Here is a 22,945-nt window from a genome sequence, read left to right as displayed (position 1 = left end):
GGGGACGGCGAAACCGGGAAGGGCCTGCGAGGCGTCCAGGAGCGGGAGCGGGCTGGCCCCGAGCGGTGGTCGCGCCGGGCGTTCCGGCCGCTCCGACGCTCGGAACGAGCTCGGGCCGGCGCCGGGCAGCGTCCCCGTCCCCGCGGTGATTCTGTTTTGCTGCGTGACCGCTTCGGCGGCGGTTCTGCCCCGCCGCCCCCCCGCCCCGAGGCCGCCCGGAGAAGCGCTTCCCCGCCCCGCGTGACCGGCCTCGGCTTCACCCCGTTTAAACCTCACCAAGTGCCGGTCGTGCCCTCGCTTATTTTTTACTTATATGCCTTAACGCAAGAGTTCCTCGATGATTTTTTTTTTTTTTTGTCTGTCCGCTAACGCTGCTGTTCCAATAAATGGTCTGTATAGCTTGTGTAAGGAAAAACATAATTTATATACTATAAAAAATATAATTTATGCAACATATAGTGGGAAAAATAGTCAAAATAAATCTTTAATTTTTCCCCCAAGACTATCCTTTTTTTGATCCTCTGCATTTCCTGCTTGGAATTTCCATCTTCCCAAACCTTAGAAGCCTATTCTCTTGAGGAACTGACACATGAAAAATAGCAACCTTTTGCTTACAGGCTTTGCTTATTGTTATCATACCTTTCTCAAGCTTTATCACAAGTCCAAACTTCTGCTGGTTCAGTTGTTAACAGAGCGCTAAGCTTGTTCTAAAATTCTGCTTAGTGAAACTGATAAATCGGCTTTGATACCTTTTATACTGTTACTGTAAATGCTTAATTTATAGTTGTTGGCATCTGAGCCTTATTTCGTAGCGCTTCTGCATTATAGAGGGAATAGTTCCCCGCCACAACGGTGTTGTCCTTGCATCCTTCAAAACACTGCAGCGCTCCTTGGAAGTTACATGGCTTATTTCTGCTACCCTCTCCTCGGTACCCAGCTTGGCAAGCAATTTTTTTTTCCACCAGGTGGATACCCATGAGTCAGCCTGGTCTTCTTTAGAAATATTCATCAGATCGTGCATACGTGTTTTAGCAAAAGCCCTCTCAAAATCAGGAAAACGTCAATGAACTTTTCTTTGTATCTTGAATGTGTACTTGCTCCCACTTCTGAATTAAAACCAAGCTGTTGGCTCAGCATGTTGATGCTTTTTGGACCTGGCCATTTTATACCATAGTCTCACTCAGGGTGGATGGGGCTTTGGGAGGTCTCTGGGCAACCACCTGCTCAAAGCAGGGTCAGTGCTGACTTCGGACCAGATTCCCCAGGACTTTGTTCATTTAAGACCTAGAGTATCTCAGCATCAATGTCACCCTGCCCCTGGGTCTGGCTGCCAACCGCTCTCACTGCAGTTACAAGCCCGTGTGCTTCCCCCAGGTCTTGAATAAATGAAGATGATTCATAGGGTACTCATGATTCAAACTGTCCGTTTTTTTACCGTGTATCTGTAACATAATCAGTGATACTTATGCAAGGGGAATCTTCTCTAGGCTTTAAATGTTTCACAGTATGAATCACAGGAAAACATTATGCTGAATGTAAGAATAGGGAAAACAGACACCAAAAAGGAAAGTGTCACCACAGTTTCACTCTAGAAATTTTTACTTTGCTTCCTTCCATTTCTTTTCAATGTATTAGTAAAACTTCTGGTATTCCTCTCTTGTATTAGATTCTCATTCATGTTCACTAATTCAGCAGTCTGAATACAATTACATCTCTTCATCCTAACAATACAGCTCTAAGAATTGCAGCGAAAGCTGGCATGTTGCATACCATCTTCTCACACGTGTAGCTGTGAATGCCAGAACTCAGAAAAAGATGCTGGGGAAGAAAAGCCAAACTGAGCATAGTTGACCAGAGCTGAGAGCATTAAAACTGGCAAAATACAGTATCATCTTCTAACCTTTTTCTTGGGACCCTCTAGGCAACCTAGCAACAGAGAGGTAAGAACAGGGGAGAGTAGAAATCGAACACAGTAGATATTTGCCAAGAAAAAAACTTCTGATTTAATTGACTTTTAAAAATTTAGAGTGAGAAATTGCATCTTACCAACCATACTAAAAGGACAACTGCTAACTTTACCAGTAAGTCAGATGAGAACAGTAACTCTAGAAAGTCCTAAGCAAGTTAAACATTGTTTTTCCTATATCATTAACAAATTTTCTAAAAGAACACCAAAGCTTTTGAGCCATTTACTCATACAGTCAAATTGCTTTCTATATCTGATTTAAATATTTAGGAGGCATCACAGCTGAACCAGAATAAGCAAACCTATTCAGCAGCCAACTTCACTTCAGCTGGAACTGCCTTTCATAGTTCCATGCTATTTAAGCCATTTTCTCTTCTGTAGTTTTGCAGAGAGGAAAGGGAAGCAATTTTATGATGTAAGACAGCTCTTACTAGCTTTGCCTTGTTTCCAGCTTGCCACCAGAGAATTCATTCCAAAGCTGTTTACAACATGTACAGATTAACACTCCCAAGCAAACCTTAGTCCAAAAGTAGTCCACAAATGGTACTCTTCCTCCTGGTCCCATAGTTACGAAGCCACCTGGGAGAGTTCAGTGGAATACTGGCTAGTGTTGATAGTAAAACAACATTATTAGATTAAAAAAATCTTGTTCTGGAGTCTGGTATCTCCCACTTTTCTAAATGCCTGGGATATATATAGTGAATAATGAGCATATGAAGGACGATCAGAGAACGTGAGAGGGAAAAGCCTCCATGCTAGAGCAACAAACGCAAAACCTGTCTGCCAAACAATCTTCACAATCACCAAGGCATTAACCTGCTGTCTGCCTGTGTAACATGCATAATTCACACAGCCGGCAGGTACCCACCTCATAACAAATCGGAACCACCACACGCAATACCCCAAGACAAACTGTGGACACATACAACCACCCATGCATCTGTCAGAATGAATGTGAGCAACCAGTGAGGAACAGAAAGACCTGCTGAAGAGTAAGAAAACATTTCTCACTGAACAGTTACTCTGGCTCTGACTTCCCACTTCTGCTGTCCCTAGGAGCTGTATCAACCTTGACTTTGGCAGAAATGTATTTTCCAGCACATTCCATCTTTTTCTGATGTGCCACCTTTTGCCACTATCAAGATGTTTCACAGGGAGATATTCCCCCTCCTATTTCTGGCTGCCCCATCAACTTCTGTCACTTGTTCTCATCACTACTACCAAGTCCCATTCTTTCACTTGTGCTGGTCCCTCACAGCAGTTTCGGCATACTTAATCAGTTAAAACCTGTTTGCTTTTTTTCCTTCACTCCCCTTTTCTTTGGCTTCCTGTTGGCTTAACTTACTGAAAGGGCACAATTAAAGTTCAGTAACTGCGTGGCTACAGAGTGATGCTACAACTAAATGGGCCCAATGGCCAACTGCTGCTGAAAGGGCTTGCTCCCTCCTCCACCCCTACCCACACATTACAGCTGCTTTCCTTCAGTCTGCGGTAGCACTTGTCTCACCCCATGGGGAGGTAGTTCCAGCTGGAAAACCTTTGTCTCCCCCAAATGGTAAGTAGCTTTCTAAATAGCTTTGAATTTATTTGTTAATAGCTTTGAAGTTTTTGAAAAATTTGAAAATAAGTTATTTTGCAAGATTAGCTTTCCACCATTGTTGTGGTTTAACCCCAGCCAGCAACTAAGCACCACGCAGCCCCTCACTCACTCCCCCCCCCCCCAGTGGGATGGGGGAGAAAATTGGGAAAAGAAGTAAAACTTGTGGGTTGAGATAAGAACAGTTTAATAGAATATAACAAAGAAGAAACTACTAATTATAATGATAACACTAAAAGTGACAGCAGTAATGATAAAAGGATTGGAATATACAAATGACGCACAGTGCAATTGCTCACCACCCACCGATTGACACCCAGCTAGTCCCCGAGCAGCAATCCCCCCACTCCCACTCCCCAGTTCCTATACTAGATGTGACGTCCCATGGTATGGAATACCCTGTTGGCCAGTTTGGGTCAGCTGCCCTGGCTGTGTCCTGTGCCAACTTCTTGCATCCCTCCATCTTTCTCGCTGGCTGGGATTGAGAAGCTGAAAAATCCTTGACTTCAGACTAAACATTACTTGGCAACAACTGAAAACATCACATACTGAACTCAAAACATAGCACCCTACCAGCTACTAGAAAGACAATTAACTCTATCCCAGCTGAAACCAGGAAAACCATAAATTGTCCTGTTATGGAATCGGACAAGTGCCAATGGTAACAAGAGAGGGGAAAAGTGCAGCTTGCCTCTCTGGGCAGCAACTAGCTGCTAAAATGTCTTACCTGCATTGATAAGCCATTCCCTGAGAAAAATTGTCCCTGACCTCAGCTTGCGTCAAATTCATTGCCTCTACTTCACACCAGGAAAAGTGCTTGCAGACATGAAAGCTTATCTGTCTTTAGTAATTACACCAGCTTGTAAATAAAAGATTCTAGCTCTCTGCATAGGCTGCCTTGTATCTTTAATTGAAGACTTGCAGCTGTGTTTCCTACTTAAACACTTTATAGGAGGAAATAGCTTGTGCACAAAAGGAAGAGCTACTACCATGACGATGTTTTATGCATCTTCAGTCTGGACAGGGGCATTTTGACCAATGCAGGTACACAGCAACGGTAAGTCATACGGGAGAGCTGCAGGCAGTTGTGTTTGGTGCAGCCTTTAAATCAGAAGATCATCCATTGTCTGAAGAAGGACAACACGTGAATGTCAACCTAATCCCTGCGTGGAGTGTTCTCATCTATCTCTTGTTTCTCCTCTTCTACCCCCAAATGAAGTAGTTTTCAGAGTATGTTCAAAGCATCTAAACACTGCCTGGAGAGTCTAGTGCACACTCTGAATACGTGTTGCATCACCAGATTTCTCTTTGAAGATAAGTGCACTTCTTTTCCAGTCCAGATTTAAAAAGAAAAAAAACCAAAAAGCACAAAGCAGGAACCCATCTCTTCAAAGTAAAAATGTAGAAACTCATCAATTGCCTTTCTAAACCTTGATTCTTTGCAAAGATGGTTACTAGGCACTGCATACCCACCACATAACACAACTGCGATACAACAGCTGCAGACCTGTGGTCTCTGCACCGCTGAAGGAAATTGCAGAAAAAAGAACATGCTAGTAGCCAGAATCAGCGTTTACACGTTTATCTAAAGTTATAGAAACCAACTCACAGATCCTGTTTTACAGTTCACTGCTTGCATAATCCCTGATAGTATGCTATGCTGATTCAACAGGGATAAAGTATAGAAGTGAACAATCCTTTTTGAATTCTTCAGGCTGAACCAAATTTGTTTCTCCGAAGATCCAGACTACCTAACCATTCATCCTACAGGATACTCTTTTAGTCCCAGATGGAAGGGCAGGGTAGAAGTCAATAATACAGCCCAGCCGATGGTTGCTGCGCACAGCTCACTCCTACACTCTGCACTCTCTGCTTTAGACCCATCCTCACCTGACACCACCACAGATGGCAACTTGCTTTGAGGGGGAAGTGTTTCTGCTACTTCAGCTTCCTGACTAGCTCCTTACGGGGTTAGATGAACACCGGATTGGGCACAGAGGAAGCTACAGGGGGAGAGTGGGGATGAGGAAGGAGAGCAGTCTCTTTTGGCAGTGGCCAGTTTAAAGACTTTTCTCATGAGGGTGTAATTTGATAATAGCTAAATCATGCTCTGTTAGACAAATGACACAGCCAATTATACTAATAGTATTAATAAGTGTAGGCTTTTTTCCTGCTTTTATACAGTGCTAAAAGCAGCAGTACTACTCTTACTTCAGAAGGCAAAGTCTAAATAATGTATGAAAACTAAGAGCAACTCCATTACAATGGCACTGTAATTTAAAAACTTTGCTAAAGACAGAGGAGCCCTACCTTATCGTTCGCTTCATAATCTGCCTAGTGAAAGCTCTTCCCTCCACGTGGTAAAGCTGCCATAACTGCAGAGGAAGGAGACCAAGCCAAACACAGAGAAGACTGACAGCAGACACTCAGCAATAGCTGCCATGGCCAGGGGTGCAGCCCCTTGCGCTGGGGCGGGGCAGCAGGGAGGTGCAGGAACACAGCAGCATATGCAAAGCACCAAGTCAAAGCTGGAAGGCTTCTAGTGCTACAGGAGAAAACGAAACGGCTATTGGACCCAGGGAACCTCTTGCACTGGTTTGGCAGCAAAAGGAGGGAAACAGGACTGTGAGACTAGGAAGTATAAAAAGCACCACAAGCACTTAATCTGTGATAAGACAAATCAAGTAACAGGAAACTTTTGATTAAACATACAAAAATCAGGAACAAAAATCTTATAGAAGTGATACCGTCCTACTGAAGAGCAGTAAAGGTAAGTGCCCTATGCTTTCTTCCCTCAGTGAAGAGGGAGGGAATGGCAGTAAGTAGCCTCAAAACATCACTACGCTTCACTCCTGGCTGCTGTTTCTGATCCACCTCCTCATTTATTTTCCATTTAAATTGCATGAAGAACCTAGCACCGCACAGTCTAGAAAAATGCTCATCTGATTATGCTAGAGGTAAGTCAGCTATTTACTATGACAGCAGTTCCTGAGGAAAGTATTAAACACCATGCATGGGAAGCCTCCTAGCTTCCCCCTGTCCCTGTGAAATAGCTACAAAAACTGTAATGTCACAGAATTAAAAAAAAAAAAAAGGTAAAGAAACAAAGCTGACCAACTGATACATTTTGGGACAGAACTAGCAACACGCTACTAAAATCTCTGTATAGACCATTGACCCTACTGACATATTGCAGTGAATACAATTCTTTTTCTGACAGCATCCTCCACGTGCAAGACTGCTGTACAATTTATTATCCAAGCATCAGAAAAATTGCCAGGTTCTACTCAAATGTAACAGCCAGAAGGTTAAAGAATGCTGTAGCTTCTAAAGATTCAACCAAAATGATTCGAAGAGACTTAACATTTCACTGGATAAAATTTTATTTTTTTCATAAAAAAGATAGAACGAGATGCTACTTTTAAATGAAATCATTTATTAAACCAATCTGTTTTATAGGAGGTATATATATATAATTTTATCATTAAGACAACTTCAATGAAATGACTATCTACAAGAATGCCTTTGATTGTTTTATTTTCATGTCACCATACATGAACAAATGAATTTTATGTCTTATGAAAACATTTTACTCAGTATCAAAAATGTACACATTTTAATAACCATTGCTATGGTCTGAAGGGATTTTTACATTTAATTTCAAAAATAAGTGTCATTTCATTGATGCACGTTTTACAGCATAAGCTTAAATCATCCTTTACATAATAAAAGTTTGTGTAGGTATACAGATTATTTTTCATGTTGTCACATACCTTCATGTTTGAGACACAGGTGGGGGATTTGCATTTCTTTTTTTTTACTAGAGGCTAAAATATGTACTGATGTGAGCATAAAGCAACATTTCTTAAAAACAAACCCAGTCTGAATGGCACAAGAGTTAGCGTTTTTATAAATTAACAACCAGAGTTCTGGACTATGGAAAACAGGGTACATGAGATTCCAGTACTTTCCTTAGGGCTTTGCTCTCTGGAAGAACACCTGTTAAAAATTTATTAAAAAAAACACATTTTAAGACAAAGGAAATAGAAGACATGGAATGGTTGAGCTGCAAGATATTTAGTTTGACAGAGCTCATTTTCTTGTTTAACATACTGGTTAACACACTAGGTTCAAGGATGTGACTTGTGCTATTCGATTACAATCGCACCCTAAAAAATGAAGCATTCTGACACATTCTCTACAATTATAGCATCACTTTTTTTGCTATTTCAACTATTAAACATAAGCCATAAGAACATCAAGCTATTGAGGAGATGGCAAGGTGCTGAGGATAAGTGACAGTTCTACAGATGTGGGTTTGTTGTTGTTTGCTCCTTCTTTCCAAATAACTGCTTTTACTACTTGGAGATTCCCTCTGGCTAAAACCTATTAAATAATTCAATATTTCAATTTTACTTCAGGTCACTACTGCAACTAAATTGTATGACAAAGTTCAAATGGAATGAAAAGCTATTTAAAGAAAAAAATCTTTACCTTTAAGTAATTTTTAAAAACTTTAGCATCAGGCTGCTGAAGTGCTTGACAGAATTCCTGTAAGAGAGAATAAAGAAATACTAAATAACTAAATGAAGCAACAAGACAACCTGAGATATGTTAGGAGCATGTAGAATACCTTGTATGTAAAGCCATTGATATTAGTTTGTATTTTCCCTAATGTGCAAAGAAAAGTATGTTATGGATAAAAAAATTGTAATAGGCTATGACAGGCCAAGTGCATTCTGGGGTGACATTCACTTTTAGCTGAGTAGACAGAAACAGGACTATCTAACAAGGACTGCAATCAAGGAGATTCTAAACCTTTAATTTTTCCAGTAACTTCTGGTGGCAGCAGAATATGCACATCACTTGAAAAAGTTATAATCTTAGATCAGAAAACATCAGGGTGTCATCAAAAGATAACACTTGATCCTTACATATATTTAACACCACTTAAAAGTTCTACAGTTTTTTATAATTAGTATAATTGTCTCCTAACGCAGCAAACCCAATTACTATAGTATACAAATCAGTCACAATTAAAATTGTCAGGGTTCATCTAACAATTTATTCATGGCAATGCTTACCATATGGCTAGCAATGCTTAATATTGAGACCGTGGTTAGGTGTAAAGTTTCACTTTTGAGAACCCTCTTAAACTACTACAAAATAAGCACACAAAAACCCAATGCTTAAAGTTGGACATAATTTTTGACAGTAGAACCAGTGCTGTGGCTTAAATTTCTGTAGTGTTGAATACAGCCTTTATCGCATTTTCTATACACTCAACATTCTTCATTTTACTTTTGAGTTATTACTTTAAGTATTCCGATGCTTTTTCCTCAAGTTAAAATTTGAACTAAAGTAGGAAGATGGCTTAGACAGTTACACAGAGTGGACTTTTTTTGCAAGGTACTCTTGCAGTAACTTTACTCCTTATGCTAAGTTAATGCTATTCTGATATGCAGTATCAGAATACATTTTACTGAGGAATGGCAAGAGGTTAACTTTGTTGGTATTCATTTTGTTCATTTAACGTTTACAATATTAAGAGTTTTCCAAATGTTCTTTTAGGAATTCCTACCTGAATTATCTCAGGAGCTACTTGCAAAGAAGGCAAATACTCTTGCTGAAGATACTGAATGCACTCAGGACCCTAGAGCAAAGCAGTACACAATTTGTTCAAGTATTATTTTTGTACAAATGGGAAGTCATAGCCCTATACTGTATGGTAACAGAAGAGTTTGAAAACAGGTGGTCTACATGACTATTTTACAGAGAAGTTATGCATATCAAATACCAAATGCTCATGTTATTCTCAGCTGTTAGCAAATAGAAAGATTTCTCAACCTTGGCATTAAGGATTCTACTGCAATTTGGTATTTGTTACACAGCAGAAGAATGCACTGAAAATTGCACTGAAATAAGAATTACAATACAGCCAGTCAGTTTGTGACACGTCGACTGTAGAAGTCAGTTAAGAAGGAAGGCGGCCCTAATTTCACTATCTGACATATGAAAGGAAAATAAATAAAAATTTGGCAATTAGTATCTGCCATCTGCTTTACCAATCTACTCCCATAGTGAAATTTAGTAGCCAAGTACACTGAACATAGTGTTTCTCTTCTTGTAACACTGACTACGTAAATTTGCAGGGGACTAAACAGTAATAAAATGGAACTTCCAATCCTTTGAGAGAAGCAGACAGACAGTTCTGTTTTGGTTAGCACATTAGTTTTTCTTTTCTTTATTTGCATTTATCAGGTACCTCTCATCACAAGAGGGATTACTGTACCTTGGCAGTACACAAACATAACCCAATACATCTAACCAGGGAAAGTGAATCAACTTTATTAATTTACACAGAAGTTACCCTAGAACTAGAACATGGTATACAGCTCACATGAGGGGAAAAGATTTCAGATCATTTTCCTACATTTGTATCAGAAGTGGTAAAAGAAACAGCATTTGTAATAGGAAGTTATTTACCAAAGCTTGATTTCCTACAAATTTACCTCTTCATTGCTTTTGGGGAAAAAGGAACAAACTCAGCAGGTCTCATCAATTAAAACACAACCTCTTCTCTGTCAGTTTGTAACTTCTTACAATTTGTGTAGTTATGACTTTTACTTGCATCTGACAGAAAAAGCTAGCATGCAAATTAAAGGGTGTAGCAAGAAACAGTAACATGAACATAGAAACTGTTTCATTTCCCATTACAAATGGAAATATGCTATAGTGTTTTAGTCATTAGACAATGCAAAATTCATTTTTTTCATGAATGTTTTTCAATCTAGTCTGCTACACTTCGAAAGACACTTTAGTTTTCACAGAGGTACTCTATAGTACATCTCTAATTGCTCTTTTATGTCAGTTTAAGTACTACACTGAAAAGTGAAAGAATGCCAATTGATCAATTAAACACAGTAACAACCAAGTGAGCAGATTTTTCTCCTTAATGAAGAGTTAATATTTTGCAGTAATTTATCGAGAGGTAAAACAACTGCATCCTGTATTCCTACACAGCATTATGGTCATCCTATCATTTTATGTAAGAGTAGAGTAGTAATTCACCCTAGTATCTAATTTTTAGAAATTGATAAAAGCACTAGAAAGAAACCTGCAAGAATTATTCCCTGCAAAGTATTATGAAGCTTACCCTTTTGAGATGAATTGTTTTTAACGTCACTGCACATTCTGATAAAGCCTGCAATGTAATACATAACATTAGACTGTTCGATTAGTCTATTGGTTAAGTATTTAAAACCAAAGAACCTAATGAGGCCTAAAACAATGGCATAGTTCATGCCATTATTCCCTCATCTTCCCTTCATACAATGCTAACTGAGCCTCAACCTTCCAATTTTTGTTCCACTCTAACCAGAAAAATTTGTCACAGCTGAACCCAAAATGAACTAAAGAACAGCCACCTGTGTGTGTTCACTTTCACTGAACATTAGTTAATAAGTAATATAGGTCCACGTTAAATACTCAGATCTGCAATTCTCTAGCTTGATTTTGAGCATAGGTGAACTACAGAATACAGTACCACAATATTCAATAATTAATCATCCAGGTACCTCAATAAAAAACATAAGGGATTTTATTTGTGAGACAACAATCTTTGAGACCACAGTCATTGTAGGTTTCTTAATTTGAATCTGCCCCACAACAACTAAAGAAAAAAAACCCCATCTATAATACACACCAGTACTGTCTGGGCATCTGCCAAGTCAAATGTTTGCTTCAAAGGTGCTAAGAAACATGCAGGAACAATGTGCTTGTAGACAAAGTCTGCAAAACCTACTGGTCCATCTTTACCTCCTGAAAAGAAAAATAACATTCCATATTCTATTATTGCTTTATGGTTAGTAGCAGCTACAAAGGAATTATGGAAAGATAGCTTACCCCAAAGCTCCACCAACTTAGAAAGAATAATAAAACAAGTCTTCTGTGCAATAGGATCTGGGTAATCCACTGCTCCCTGAATGACAGTGAACAACACACGCTCCACATTCTCTGCACCTTAAACACATTAGAACAAGCTTATCATTTCAATTTACAGCATAAAATGTTTCTGTACTCTTACACTACTTTATATAAATACTGACCTGGAAGACATGCTTCAACTTCAAAACAGCTCTTTTTTGCACAAGTCTCAAATATTTTTTGAAAGTTTCCCCTACGATGCAAGACAACTCTTATTTAGGTTATAATTGGGTTTTTTTTTTTTTGTTTGGTTTGGTTTTTTTGTTTGGTTTTTTTTTTGTTTAAGTTTGGAGATTTTAATTGCTCTTTTGGCCTTTAATACACACAAAGGTGAGAGGGGTACTTTGACCTGCTTACAAATACAAGTTTTCTCCTCTCTACCCAAACATGGTAGAGTTAATTAGAACTCAGCAGCACTAAAGTAGTTCGCTTATCTTCCAATATATGGAAAGGTATTTTTCTCGCACTTGAAAATTTCTGTGCTGCATTTATGCTTACTTCTGTTTGATTCCTTTAAAAATTTCTTGGCCTATCACAACTATCAAGTGCCTCTTTCAAGAAAGCTCTCGCTACTACTTAATGCCACCCTTTCCTTTCCTACACGTATTACCATTATTTTAGGATTGAGGGAAGGAATTCTGAGCTCCACCTACCAGATGAGCCAGTTTAAAGCTTCTCAAGTCCCTAGCCATTTTAATGGAATACAAACAAAGAGAATTACTTGAAGAACGAAGCAACTGGACATTCGACTTCAAATTCCTGCTATGAAAAGCACTAATCTGCATTTGGCCACAAAGGGAAACCTGGTAACTACATATGTAAGTCACATGATGCCTTCTACCATAGATACCAAGATCAGGTGATAGTAATAAAAAATTACAGAAGTTACAGATGTGTCCTTCAGAAGATGAATATCACAATGAATACTAGCAGCTGTGAGTGGTCTCGCCCAACAGCACAAACATTGCTACACATTGTTACATATTGTATGAGCTCCGATTCACCAATCAAATACTATGATGCAATGAAGATGTATTATACACTATTCTTGTCCTTATAGACACAGTGATCACATATAAGCTGAAAAGATCAATAGGAAGAACGTGCCTATTATAGCTGGATTTCACAAACGCAACTTCTTGTGCAACATGTCAGTTGAATACTGTATTTACATTAGTCCATTCTACCTTAACATAGTTAATAGTACTTGACAGGAACTAGGCTAATGATTTTCATAGACAAAGCTTAGATGAGAATAACCACAGTACTATCCCTTGAGAAACTGAACTACTTACCTTGATTAGCTATGACTTCACTCATTCCACTGCCAGTTACTGTCTGCAGAAAAGCAAAGTAACTCCTCCGTAACATTTGTTTTTCTAAAGCAGCAGACTGGTCATTTTCTTCTGCTGGAAGGAGCAACACCTCAAAAATAGCATGAAGTAGCGGCATAAACATCTGTTGCAGAAAAGGTGAAACCTGTGTCTGTGGAAATTGGAAGAGGGTATCAACTCAAACAGTTACACAAATTGAACATGTCGAAATTAAAACTTAAGGGCTTTTTACAATTCTCAGCTTTGATTCACCTTTAAAGTTAGTATTTTCATGTACCAACTACTTATAACAAAGTGAGTCACATCAGAGTCACCATGAACATTACTGCATCTTGACTTACACTACTTCAAGTCTTTTGCACAAAACCATCTAGTCCTATCTAGTCTCATCCCGAGTAGGAACAGAAGTTTTTCAGGATTTCTCATGCTTCTGTTCAGACAGACACTATCTCAAATTCCCTGAAATATCAAGAGGTGCTACTGTAAAGTCACTGTAGTTACAGAAAATGCATCTCTAAGATGTTAAAACTGGCATCAGGCCACTTTTGTAGCACTCGTCTTTAAAAACTGCTTAAAGAAAAGTTTTCCTGAGCTGAAATACTACTGGCATTACAGAATAAATCTGTCATTTATGTCCTACTTGCAGTGAGAAATATATATTAGGGCACTAAAATAGTTGAACACTTATGAATTGAAAAACTGAAGTTGTGTGCTAGCCACACACTAGAGTTCCATAAAGAGACAACTCAGATGTTCATTTCTTAATGCTTAAGCAAGGTTTTATCTTTAATCTTCTCTTCACTGCATCTTGAAAGTATTCAAGGTGAGACTATTGAAGCTAGGATCTTTATTTTAGCATATTGTAATAAGAATGGTACAGTATCATACAACATTAAACATTACACCTTAACATGGTATTTGTCCAGTCTTGCTCCTGTGACTTTTTTTTTTTAAACCTTCCTCACCTTACACAGACTATTTTTAATTATCTACTGTTATCTTGAATTGCTTTTAGCATAAATTGCGAAAAGGACTAGAGTAATAAGAGTCTTTCTCCCTAATCCCCAAACTACTTGATTTTTCAAAATTCTCTCTCTGCTCTGCAGATGGGATACTGCAAACAGAGGTCCACATGCTAGATTCACACAGGTATATTATGGTTCTAGTTCTACTGCTCACAAAATGCACTTCTCTTTACTTTTAGTAATTTTAATTTTGCATTCTGCCAAAAGACTTATTTAAACCTATTTAAAGGGCTTCTTAACCTTCTCAATACAGCAAAGAATTTCCCATCCCATTCACAACAGTGCAATATTCTTGTGGCAGCTCCAGGGAATGAACCACAAGTAACAGGTTAGTAATTTCATGTATTTCATTGACTTTGCATTTGAACTGTTTAAAACTAGGAAGCTCTCAAAGGCTACACTTCAAGAACTTTTGCTAGATAATCACTTGACAGTCCTATTCCTGCTTAATACATATCTCATACCTCCATTTCAAAACCTCCGTATTTGTCAACCTATTTTGAATAACAATGCATGAAGCCTCAGCATACATTTTTGTGCAACACCACCACATCGAGATTTTGTAAATCAGTATTCCTCCCTATAAGCACATCTGATATTTCTGTATCTCCTGGAAATCTCATTGTAAGAAATGAGAAAATTCACTTCAGAGCTTGCATAGTTTGTAACATTAGCTTAACACTTCAGTGCAGGGCATGAAGTTAATTGCATCAATAAAAAAAAAAAAGAATTTTGTGCTGCAAGTAGTATTTTATTTTAAAATATTAAACCCAGAAATTTAGAAACAACATAAAATTCTGAGACTAACCAAAGAAAAACACTCATTTAATCACTGCGAGTCCAGCAGTGTAAGACTGTGGGTGAAGACTGTGTTTCCCAGTAGCAGCCTTAGAAATACACTTATTTATCAATTGTGAGATAAGGTTCTGACACATAGCTATTTTTCTGGAACCAGCAAAGATGAGATAGCAGCAACACTTTGACCTGAAAAGCTTATGCAGTATCATACCTTAAACTTAGCTGTTATTTGGTTTATAAGAGGAATGAATTCTTGAAGATCTTTTGCTTCACAATCTTTAAGCATGTGTTCAGAGGCAGAAGGAATGAACGGAAGAACTTCTTCCTCTAGGCAAATAATCATGCGGTGAAGGAAAGTGCGGACACCACTTCTCAGAACTTCCTTTTGTAATGGACAGCTGAGAGCTGGCAAAAACGTCTGTAAGCAGTCCAGATAAACCTCTGAGCAGCCACATTGTTTTACAGTTTGCTTATTGCTGAAAGCCTTGCTGGTTCGGCTGCAAAAGCAATACAGCAAGTTGTATATAAGCTCGTGTTCCAATATATGTTCCAATACAATAAAGAAGCAATAACATGGAGAATAACATATGCTTTAAAACCCAGGCACTAAATTAGAATATTACTTTTCATGAAATGGGAGCCAGAAACTGGAAGTAATGAACTGAATTATTTGATATGAAGTAGCTACACTTTGGCAGGCTTCGGAGAATTAAATTCTAACAATTTACAAACAACATATGATTAGAATAGCTCCATACAATTCTTTGAGGAAGGGAATAGATGCTGGTTCACTATAAACTTGCTCAATGTTCTCCATATCTACACCCATAGCAGCCTTTTCTAAGGGGACTTAACTCATTTTCTGGGCTACCGTAAGAAATTCTACAAGCACTGATGATTTTTTAGGTCAATAAAGCACAGGTAGAAACTCAGCCCCTCCTCCCAATAAATGCTTTATATTTCCCTTTTATTCAAACCAGAAACACACACAGAGTCACTGTGCTGTACCTACCTAGCAAACCCAACAGCATGATTGAGGCAGTCAGCCAGTGCCATCTGTCTGTCCTCATCTTGTGCCATCATCAGTTTTTCTAACAATACTTTGAACTTCTCCATCAGTGGAGTCAACAAATTCCTCATTAGAACCTGTTTTCTTTCTGCAGAGTATTCGCTGTTAACTATTAATACTCCAGCTGTTTCATAAATGAAAAGTTGATCATCACTGCTTAACAGAGCCTGGTAACCATTTTCCTAAAAGGGAAGATAACAGGCATAATTCACTAAATGTCCTTTATCAAAGTTTAAAGATACTACTCTTTCTTTAAGCAAGCTAAGTAATCTCTATAGTATATTTACAATAGTTTTATTCTCTTCCTACTTAAGTAGAAGTTTCAAGTACAGGTAAAAACATAGTTGAAGGAACAACTATTTTTATACGATTCAGATAGATAGCCTTCTATATATACCCATCTCTAGCCTATACTCCCAGAAACACACATAAGCAAGATTATTAAAATTAGGTACAAATGTAAGCATGCGAGTGATCTCACACCAAAAGAGCAGGGCAATTATTTGTGTTTAAATGTTTGTGTGCTAAGCTTACAATTCAGTAAGTACACAGGCACACCAATAAGTGCAAGCCTTATTTATTACAAAAACCTGCTGTAAATACTCACAGGGGGAGAAAGTTCCAGCAGGTCTTGTATTCTATTCAGAACATCTTCAATAAAGGGATTCATTTGCTTACTGAAATAAAACACAAGTACATAACACTACTTAGAAGCGTGTGCATCTGTACAGGTTTCCTGGTATTTTATTTAAGCTGTAAAGCTAGACACTAAACTACCTTCTCAATACAGAACTCCCCTTTAAATAGCAAAGCACTGCTGTAGAAAAATCTGGCTTATGGATACAGTGCTTGTGGCAGGCCAAATAGACACATGACATAGTGGGAAATAAACATTTCTTTCTTTCCCTCTTTTTTTTAAACGTGCTTAAATAGCTTCACTGATCAGAGTGAAATATTTTCATTAACAGCTGAAAAATAGGATCCTTCTGAAATCTGAACCATCTTGGAGCTTCTCCTGCCTCTACATTAAATATATGCCTGTGAAATAAGACCAACAGGACAGGACTGTTTGAAGAGCTCTAATACACTGAGTAAACTTCACCAGTATAAATTCTGTAAATATTCAGAATTTGGTCAGGGACAGTGAAGAGTTACTCTTGGGAGTCTCCAGATCCACTCACTCTCAGCTCTGCTCAATGAGGAAAAGCAGGACAGGCATCTACATTGTTGATCAGTTTTAACATCTAATCAAAGTAAGCTAAGCATATGTATTCCAGTTCTTTGTTCTGTGAAAATTTTTTCCACTGCTACCTTAGTATTACACAACAGGACTACCCTGCTAGAGCACTGTTTCGATATATTACTTCATTGCAGTCCATTTGAAGGCCAGCCTGTTTCAATGACAACTGTGATGTACTGAAGGGCTATATATGGTAAATTCAGTGCCGTTGGGATACATTTGTAACAGCTTTACTCACTTAAGAGACTTGACAAATCTGGAAAAGAGGTAAGCTGTTCGACTTCGTACTTTGGGACTTGTATGGCGAAGACCACGGTGATCTAAAAATGCCATCTGCAATCAAGAAAGTATCTCAGTCTTAGACTCCCTAAACAAGGGGGGGGAAAGCTAATCATCCAACAATTTAAGAAACCCAGCTTCTTTAGAGACCTTCAGAAAATAAGAAAATTTCCTAAGTCTAAAGAACTTATCTAGCCAAAAATGTAAATGAGATGAAACTTACTAGAACAGTTGGAATGTGCTGAGGTTCAACAGCAAAGAATTTTTCGTATCTAACCACTGTTTCAAAGAATTCCAGGGTAACTGATGTATGTTGATAGGCACTAACACCAGAAGTCACCAGCTACAAATAAAAGCATTAGCAAGTTAGTACTTTAGCCATTTATAACACCAAACTACAATGTAAGTGATATGCTGGTAAGTAAGATGAGCCATTTGAGCTGGAATGTTCCAGTCTTTATTAGCATTTTTAAATAGCTCCCACAACACACATGCTTACCGTTCTCATCATGTCTTGTAAAGCCGTAGCTTTTGTAACATCACCAGAGAAGTGAGCACCGTGAGATACAGGAAGAGCCTCAGCCAACATATACAGCAGCCTTATTGCTACTTCGACTTCCATAAATCGCGTAGTCTGCCAATTCCTAGAGAAAGAGTATGAAGATCATGTTAGTCTGTAGTAGCTTATGAAATAATCACAGTTTCTACCATGTTAGCATTTTCTTTCGAGCTTTCTTCAGATAGACAGCATAAAAAGAGCTGACTTAAAGTAAGAAAAACAGTGTAAGACCTAGGCAGTATTTCAGGATGCTTCTGGAAGACTTTATCCACAAGCACAGCACCTCTCCACCACAGTGCCACCAATTTTCTTTTACCAGTTTCAACTTGAAAGCTACAGATTTCTTGAAGTGCTTATTTTGTACAAAACCACCTACTATGACATGTGGACAAGCCATTCAGCTTCACTTAAGAGGGCTCACTAAAGAGTAAGGTACAATGAAGCCACCAACAATACTGGATTCCCATTTGTATACGCACAACTATCCTCCTAGTCAGGCAACTAGTAGTAACATTTCTTTATATACATACATAGTTTCCAGGATTGGTTCTGCTCTTTTTGTAAAAAATACTTCAATTCTGTTTCTTTTCCCTATCCAACCTTGGTTTTCTGATAGCAGTAATACATAAAATTGTTTGCCACATCTCATAAGTATTTCCTTGAGGTATAAATTGAACACCTGTCCAAATTGGCTGTTGCTGTGTAGGAAAATGTTGAAGATCAAGAAACACGCCTAGGAAAAAAAATTAGCTGCCATTTAAGGTTAGAAAAAGAAAGCTTTTTGTTTCTGAGCAGCTGAATAAAGGATTATACAAAGCCATATTTATCATGATGTTGTAACAAGCTCATTCTATTAATTGGCTTTGCCTTGCTACATCACACTTGCATTCATTACAAACTCTGACAGTTACAAAAGCAAAAAAGCTAAAGGCATTGTGTAAACACGTTAAAAAACCCAACTTACTGAAGTGTAGTGTTAAAAACTCTGCGGACAGATGCCAACAGTAACTCTGGTGAGACCTGAGCAAGTCTGTCCAGCAACAGTTTCAACTGTTTTCTGTACTCCACAAACATTGCTTCATCTTCACCCTACGGAACATTCACATGTCAGTGAAGTCCATATTTTCATGTTTAAATTAATCCACAACCATTTTAGACAATTACACCTAAAACAAAATATTTACATACAAGAACAGTATACCACAGTCAGAGAATTCAATAATGCTCACCCTATGCTCTTGCAACATAACAGCAGGCTCCTTTTTTGGCTGGTTGTAATATGTTGAGATCCACTGCATTCAGTCCAGAAACATATTAAAAAGGCTTTCCAAACTGAAAACTAGCCAAAAGTACAAGAAAGAAAATGCTCTTGGCAAAGCCTTATTGACCCAATTCTTGAAAATTGACTCACTCCTCAAAGATGTTCATTCTCAGCTTCTAGCTGAGTTTCAAAATTAAACTGACAGAAACATTTATGATGACTGCATACAGTTTAAGTTAACCTTTTTAAGACTATAGCTTGCCAAACAGCCTGGAGCAAAAGTAAGTCTAACATATTCAATCATTATTGCTGGCTGACAGAGATGTAAGCATGGGAGAAAGTGAAGTCAAAGAACCTTCCTCCTCCTTTAGATTATTTTTGCAGAGATTTGACCACCTGAAGTAGGTCAAGCAGCATCTCTTAAAGAGTTTCATTACACAATGATTCTCTGATCTTTTTGCAAGACACAGAAGTGATGTGCGGAAACACACCAACTCACACTGAACAAGCCAGCTCAACAGCTATGTTTAGCTAACAGCACAGCTGTATTTGCCTAGGAATAGTTCTGCACAAATGCAGCCAGAAATATTCTGTTAACTGAACTGGCTTGAATATCCCTTTACTGTGTTTTGTCCTATGCAGACATGCCTAGAGCTTAAAGAAAGCTTTCCACATAGGAAAAAAATTCAGCCTACAGACCTTTGCTTCCTATCTTCCAATCCTTAGTCTATGAAAAATACAGATTTTAAAAGCGTGAGCAAGTTTTACTACATGTAATTTAATTTGCATTTGTCTGTTTATTCATATAACACAATACCTCATTTTCAAAATTATATTCTTCATCATATGTCAACTTCTTCATAACAGCCAACATGATTGCCTAAGATAAAAACAGAACTGTGAGCACAGAAGCAGGCAAGTGATAACAAGCAACAGTTAAAGTCCTAGAGTAAAGGAAACATTAAAGCAAGTGTTACATGTTTACAAATACCTTAAATCCCATTTGAATTATTATTTTCAGAGGTTTAGCAGAAGTAACAGTCCAAACTAAAACAAATGGATTATATCCAAACAACACACAGATGCCATTCCAGATACCCAGCATAGATGACTTGGAGCTCTCGGTCTCTGATAGTATTATCTGGCTTTGTTTCCTGCTTGTAATCTATGCTGTTCAGTTCACACTGGAAACAACAATTAAGATGACTGAACTCAGCAGAGGAAGCTAAACAGGTTGTCAAAGGTCCTCTTTTAAAGGGGCAGGTTAGCTTTGCCACAACATTAACTTTTCTATTAGCTCAACATCCTGGAAAGGTTTTTTTGGGGGACAGGTTAAGAAGCTGAATTGGTCCAGCAAAGAATCCAAGAGTAAGGAGCAGCAAACAATAGTAAGCAAAGCAAAACCTTCCCTTTTCAGCAGCAGCAAGTTGTTAGATCAGTTAAAGCACTGACATGCAATTTCACCTTAGTAGGGACTGTTGGGAAGTCCTAAAACAGCAATAAAGACTTGATCTCACCTCTACTGAAGTCTCAAACTCTAAATGTATAACTTTGATCTTACTAAGCATTTACCAGTTCAAGTTTTTAGAACTCTGCTTTAATGTTTAAAATACATGTAGTACTCAATTCCATTCATGCATTCCAGGATGGATAGAAATTGGACTGACACACACAGCTAAAACAAGTGTTTAAAAATCTATTCTATTTTAATTTTCATTTTAAGTTTTTTCTAGGGAAGCTACAGAAATGTTTATTAAATCTAAAATATTCCACATGGACAGAAAGCTATTCTGAATAATTAAAACTGAATGAGAGGCAGACCATTTTCCATATGCCTATTACAAGAAATGGGTTCACTGAACACTGGAGAAGACTGTAGAATTATAACAGGTATTTGATTAGCATTACAGAGCACCTCATCCCTATACCTACTACAAGGTGAGAAAACAAACTTCTGTCTTTTTTTTCATATTGGTTAAATTCAGTAGCCAACAGCTTTTATTATAACTATAGCAAATGAAAATGCTGATCATATCAGCAAAAACTTAATTATCATTTTGCGATTCTCTTCCAGTACTGGAGGTTCTGAATGCAGCCAGCCATAAATTCCAGACAAATAATAAACAAGGCAACAAGGTAAATTAAAAAAAAAACAACTTAAAACTTTTGACAAATCAATCACAACTACATTTTTCATTCTAAGTGCAAAACTTGAAGTTCTTTAACACCGAAATGGACCAATGAATTAAATTGAAGCTAAATTCCTGATGATCTTGCAGAAATACACTTGTAATACTTTGAGGAAGAACACGATCAAATAGCAAGAATGTCATCAAGCTTTCTATTAACACCAAGTGTCAGCATCATCTGTGAGAAGTCTCTGCTTCTCCATAAGAAGCAGTATTAAAGAATTAAAATAATTGCAAAACATTACTGTGATATGCTTGTAGCCAGAAATGCTTAGAAACACCTGTCATTTTAAGAATTAAAAATGTGATCCTACTGATGAGAAAAAAAAGAAATAAAAAACTTAGGGACTTCAAAAGCACAATAAATAAGACCACCTTTTTTCCTGTTCAAATAATGAACAAGTTGAAGGTGAGGACTTCTTAGGTGCAAAACTTTAAAGGAATGCTGCTAAGCACACAATTTAAAGCTTAAGACAGACAACAATAAGATTTAGACTATTTCCAAGTACTTTCTTATGAGTTAGATGATCAGTATGATCGCTTCTCAGTTTAACACAAATCCTCAAGAAGTGCTCAGTAAAATCAAGAAATAATTATAACATGAAGTTCTTCAGTATGAAAGCAAGTTTAACAAAACAACAGATTCCAGGACAGTAACATTCAGATTTTAAATGTCTTAAGTGCACTGCAGTAGTAATTTTGTTTGATCCAGTTATAACAGAGACATAGTTACAAAAATAAAAAGATTCAGAGATGTTATCAAACTTCTCTTATTGTGTTACCTAATCCAATTTAAACAGACATTAGACAAAACCAGATCAAGATAATCTAGACCAGTTATCCAAATTCAACTTTTCATGTTAGAACAGGTACAGAATTCAGTTTTATTTGTAAAGGAAAAGGAATCACAGCTGTCACCTGTACAGACTTACAAAATACCCGCACCAATCTAACCAGTTCAACATCTAAATTAGTACATCCACATTGGTGCAGAAGGGTCATAGGGAAAAGAAATTAAAAAAAGGACTGTGCTGGAAAAGACAAACAGTTTACTACCTGCAAAACTGGACATAAACCTTATTTATTAAACTTAATGTTTGATATATAAACTTAAGCTTATGTATAAACTCAAGCATATAAACTCAAGCATATAAACTTAAGCTTAATGTAAATGCTTAACACATAACTGGTCATTATAAGTACAACTGTTATATTTTAATTGCAGCTTCTTTCATAATTTACCTAATGATAATATCAAGGGTTGAATTTTATGATAACCCTTCCTATACTGCTTCCCAGCCTTTGGAACCAGAGCAGGTTTTAATAAAAATACAGAGCTTCAGGGAAAAAAACCCCTCTTCTGTCTTGATTTAAGAACATTCTATCAACAGTACAGACTGTACAGGAGCTTACCAACATGTGCTTAAGGGTTGCTTGGGAAGACCAGCTCTAAAATAGCTTTCATCTTCATACACAATTCAATATAGGTTTACTATTTAAAGAAACAGCTGTAGTTACGTAGTAGAAGATGGAACATACTGTCTTAACTTTTAAATCTTCCCATTTAATTAGTCACATGCACATTTGAAGACATATAAATAGAACATGATTTGTTTCAGCAAAATCAAAGATTCTGACCCAA

The 22,945-nt window shown here is 37.7% G+C and overlaps 1 protein-coding gene across 3 annotated transcripts in view; it reads right to left on the bottom strand.

The window, feature by feature from the left end:
• Positions 1-6,937: 6,937 nt before the first annotated feature.
• XPOT (exportin, tRNA) overlaps positions 6,938-22,945 on the bottom strand; it is a 29,171-nt gene continuing 13,163 nt past the window's right edge. For 2 of the 3 annotated variants that reach the window (XM_010561713.1, XM_010561715.1), the window contains 16 exons: positions 19,932-19,994; positions 19,083-19,145; positions 18,818-18,942; positions 17,794-17,938; positions 17,518-17,637; positions 17,254-17,348; positions 16,383-16,452; positions 15,719-15,957; positions 14,918-15,203; positions 12,845-13,034; positions 11,469-11,585; positions 11,269-11,384; positions 10,720-10,767; positions 9,145-9,216; positions 8,058-8,114; positions 6,938-7,562 (listed from right to left, as the gene is read on the bottom strand). In XM_010561713.1, coding sequence (XP_010560015.1) covers positions 7,536-7,562; positions 8,058-8,114; positions 9,145-9,216; positions 10,720-10,767; positions 11,269-11,384; positions 11,469-11,585; positions 12,845-13,034; positions 14,918-15,203; positions 15,719-15,957; positions 16,383-16,452; positions 17,254-17,348; positions 17,518-17,637; positions 17,794-17,938; positions 18,818-18,942; positions 19,083-19,145; positions 19,932-19,994 — 1,833 coding nt within the window. In that variant the 3' untranslated portion in view covers positions 6,938-7,535. The remainder of the gene's footprint in view (positions 7,563-8,057; positions 8,115-9,144; positions 9,217-10,719; positions 10,768-11,268; positions 11,385-11,468; positions 11,586-12,844; positions 13,035-14,917; positions 15,204-15,718; positions 15,958-16,382; positions 16,453-17,253; positions 17,349-17,517; positions 17,638-17,793; positions 17,939-18,817; positions 18,943-19,082; positions 19,146-19,931; positions 19,995-22,945) is intronic. The other variant, XM_010561714.1, reaches the window with a different exon arrangement.

The sequence above is a fragment of the Haliaeetus leucocephalus genome, unplaced genomic scaffold, assembly GCF_000737465.1.
Source record: "Haliaeetus leucocephalus isolate CR32 unplaced genomic scaffold, Haliaeetus_leucocephalus-4.0 Scaffold151, whole genome shotgun sequence".
Classification (NCBI taxonomy): Eukaryota; Metazoa; Chordata; class Aves; order Accipitriformes; family Accipitridae; genus Haliaeetus; species Haliaeetus leucocephalus.
The sequence above is the reverse complement of the archived record's forward strand: the minus strand, read 5'-3'. Positions and strand labels throughout refer to the sequence as shown.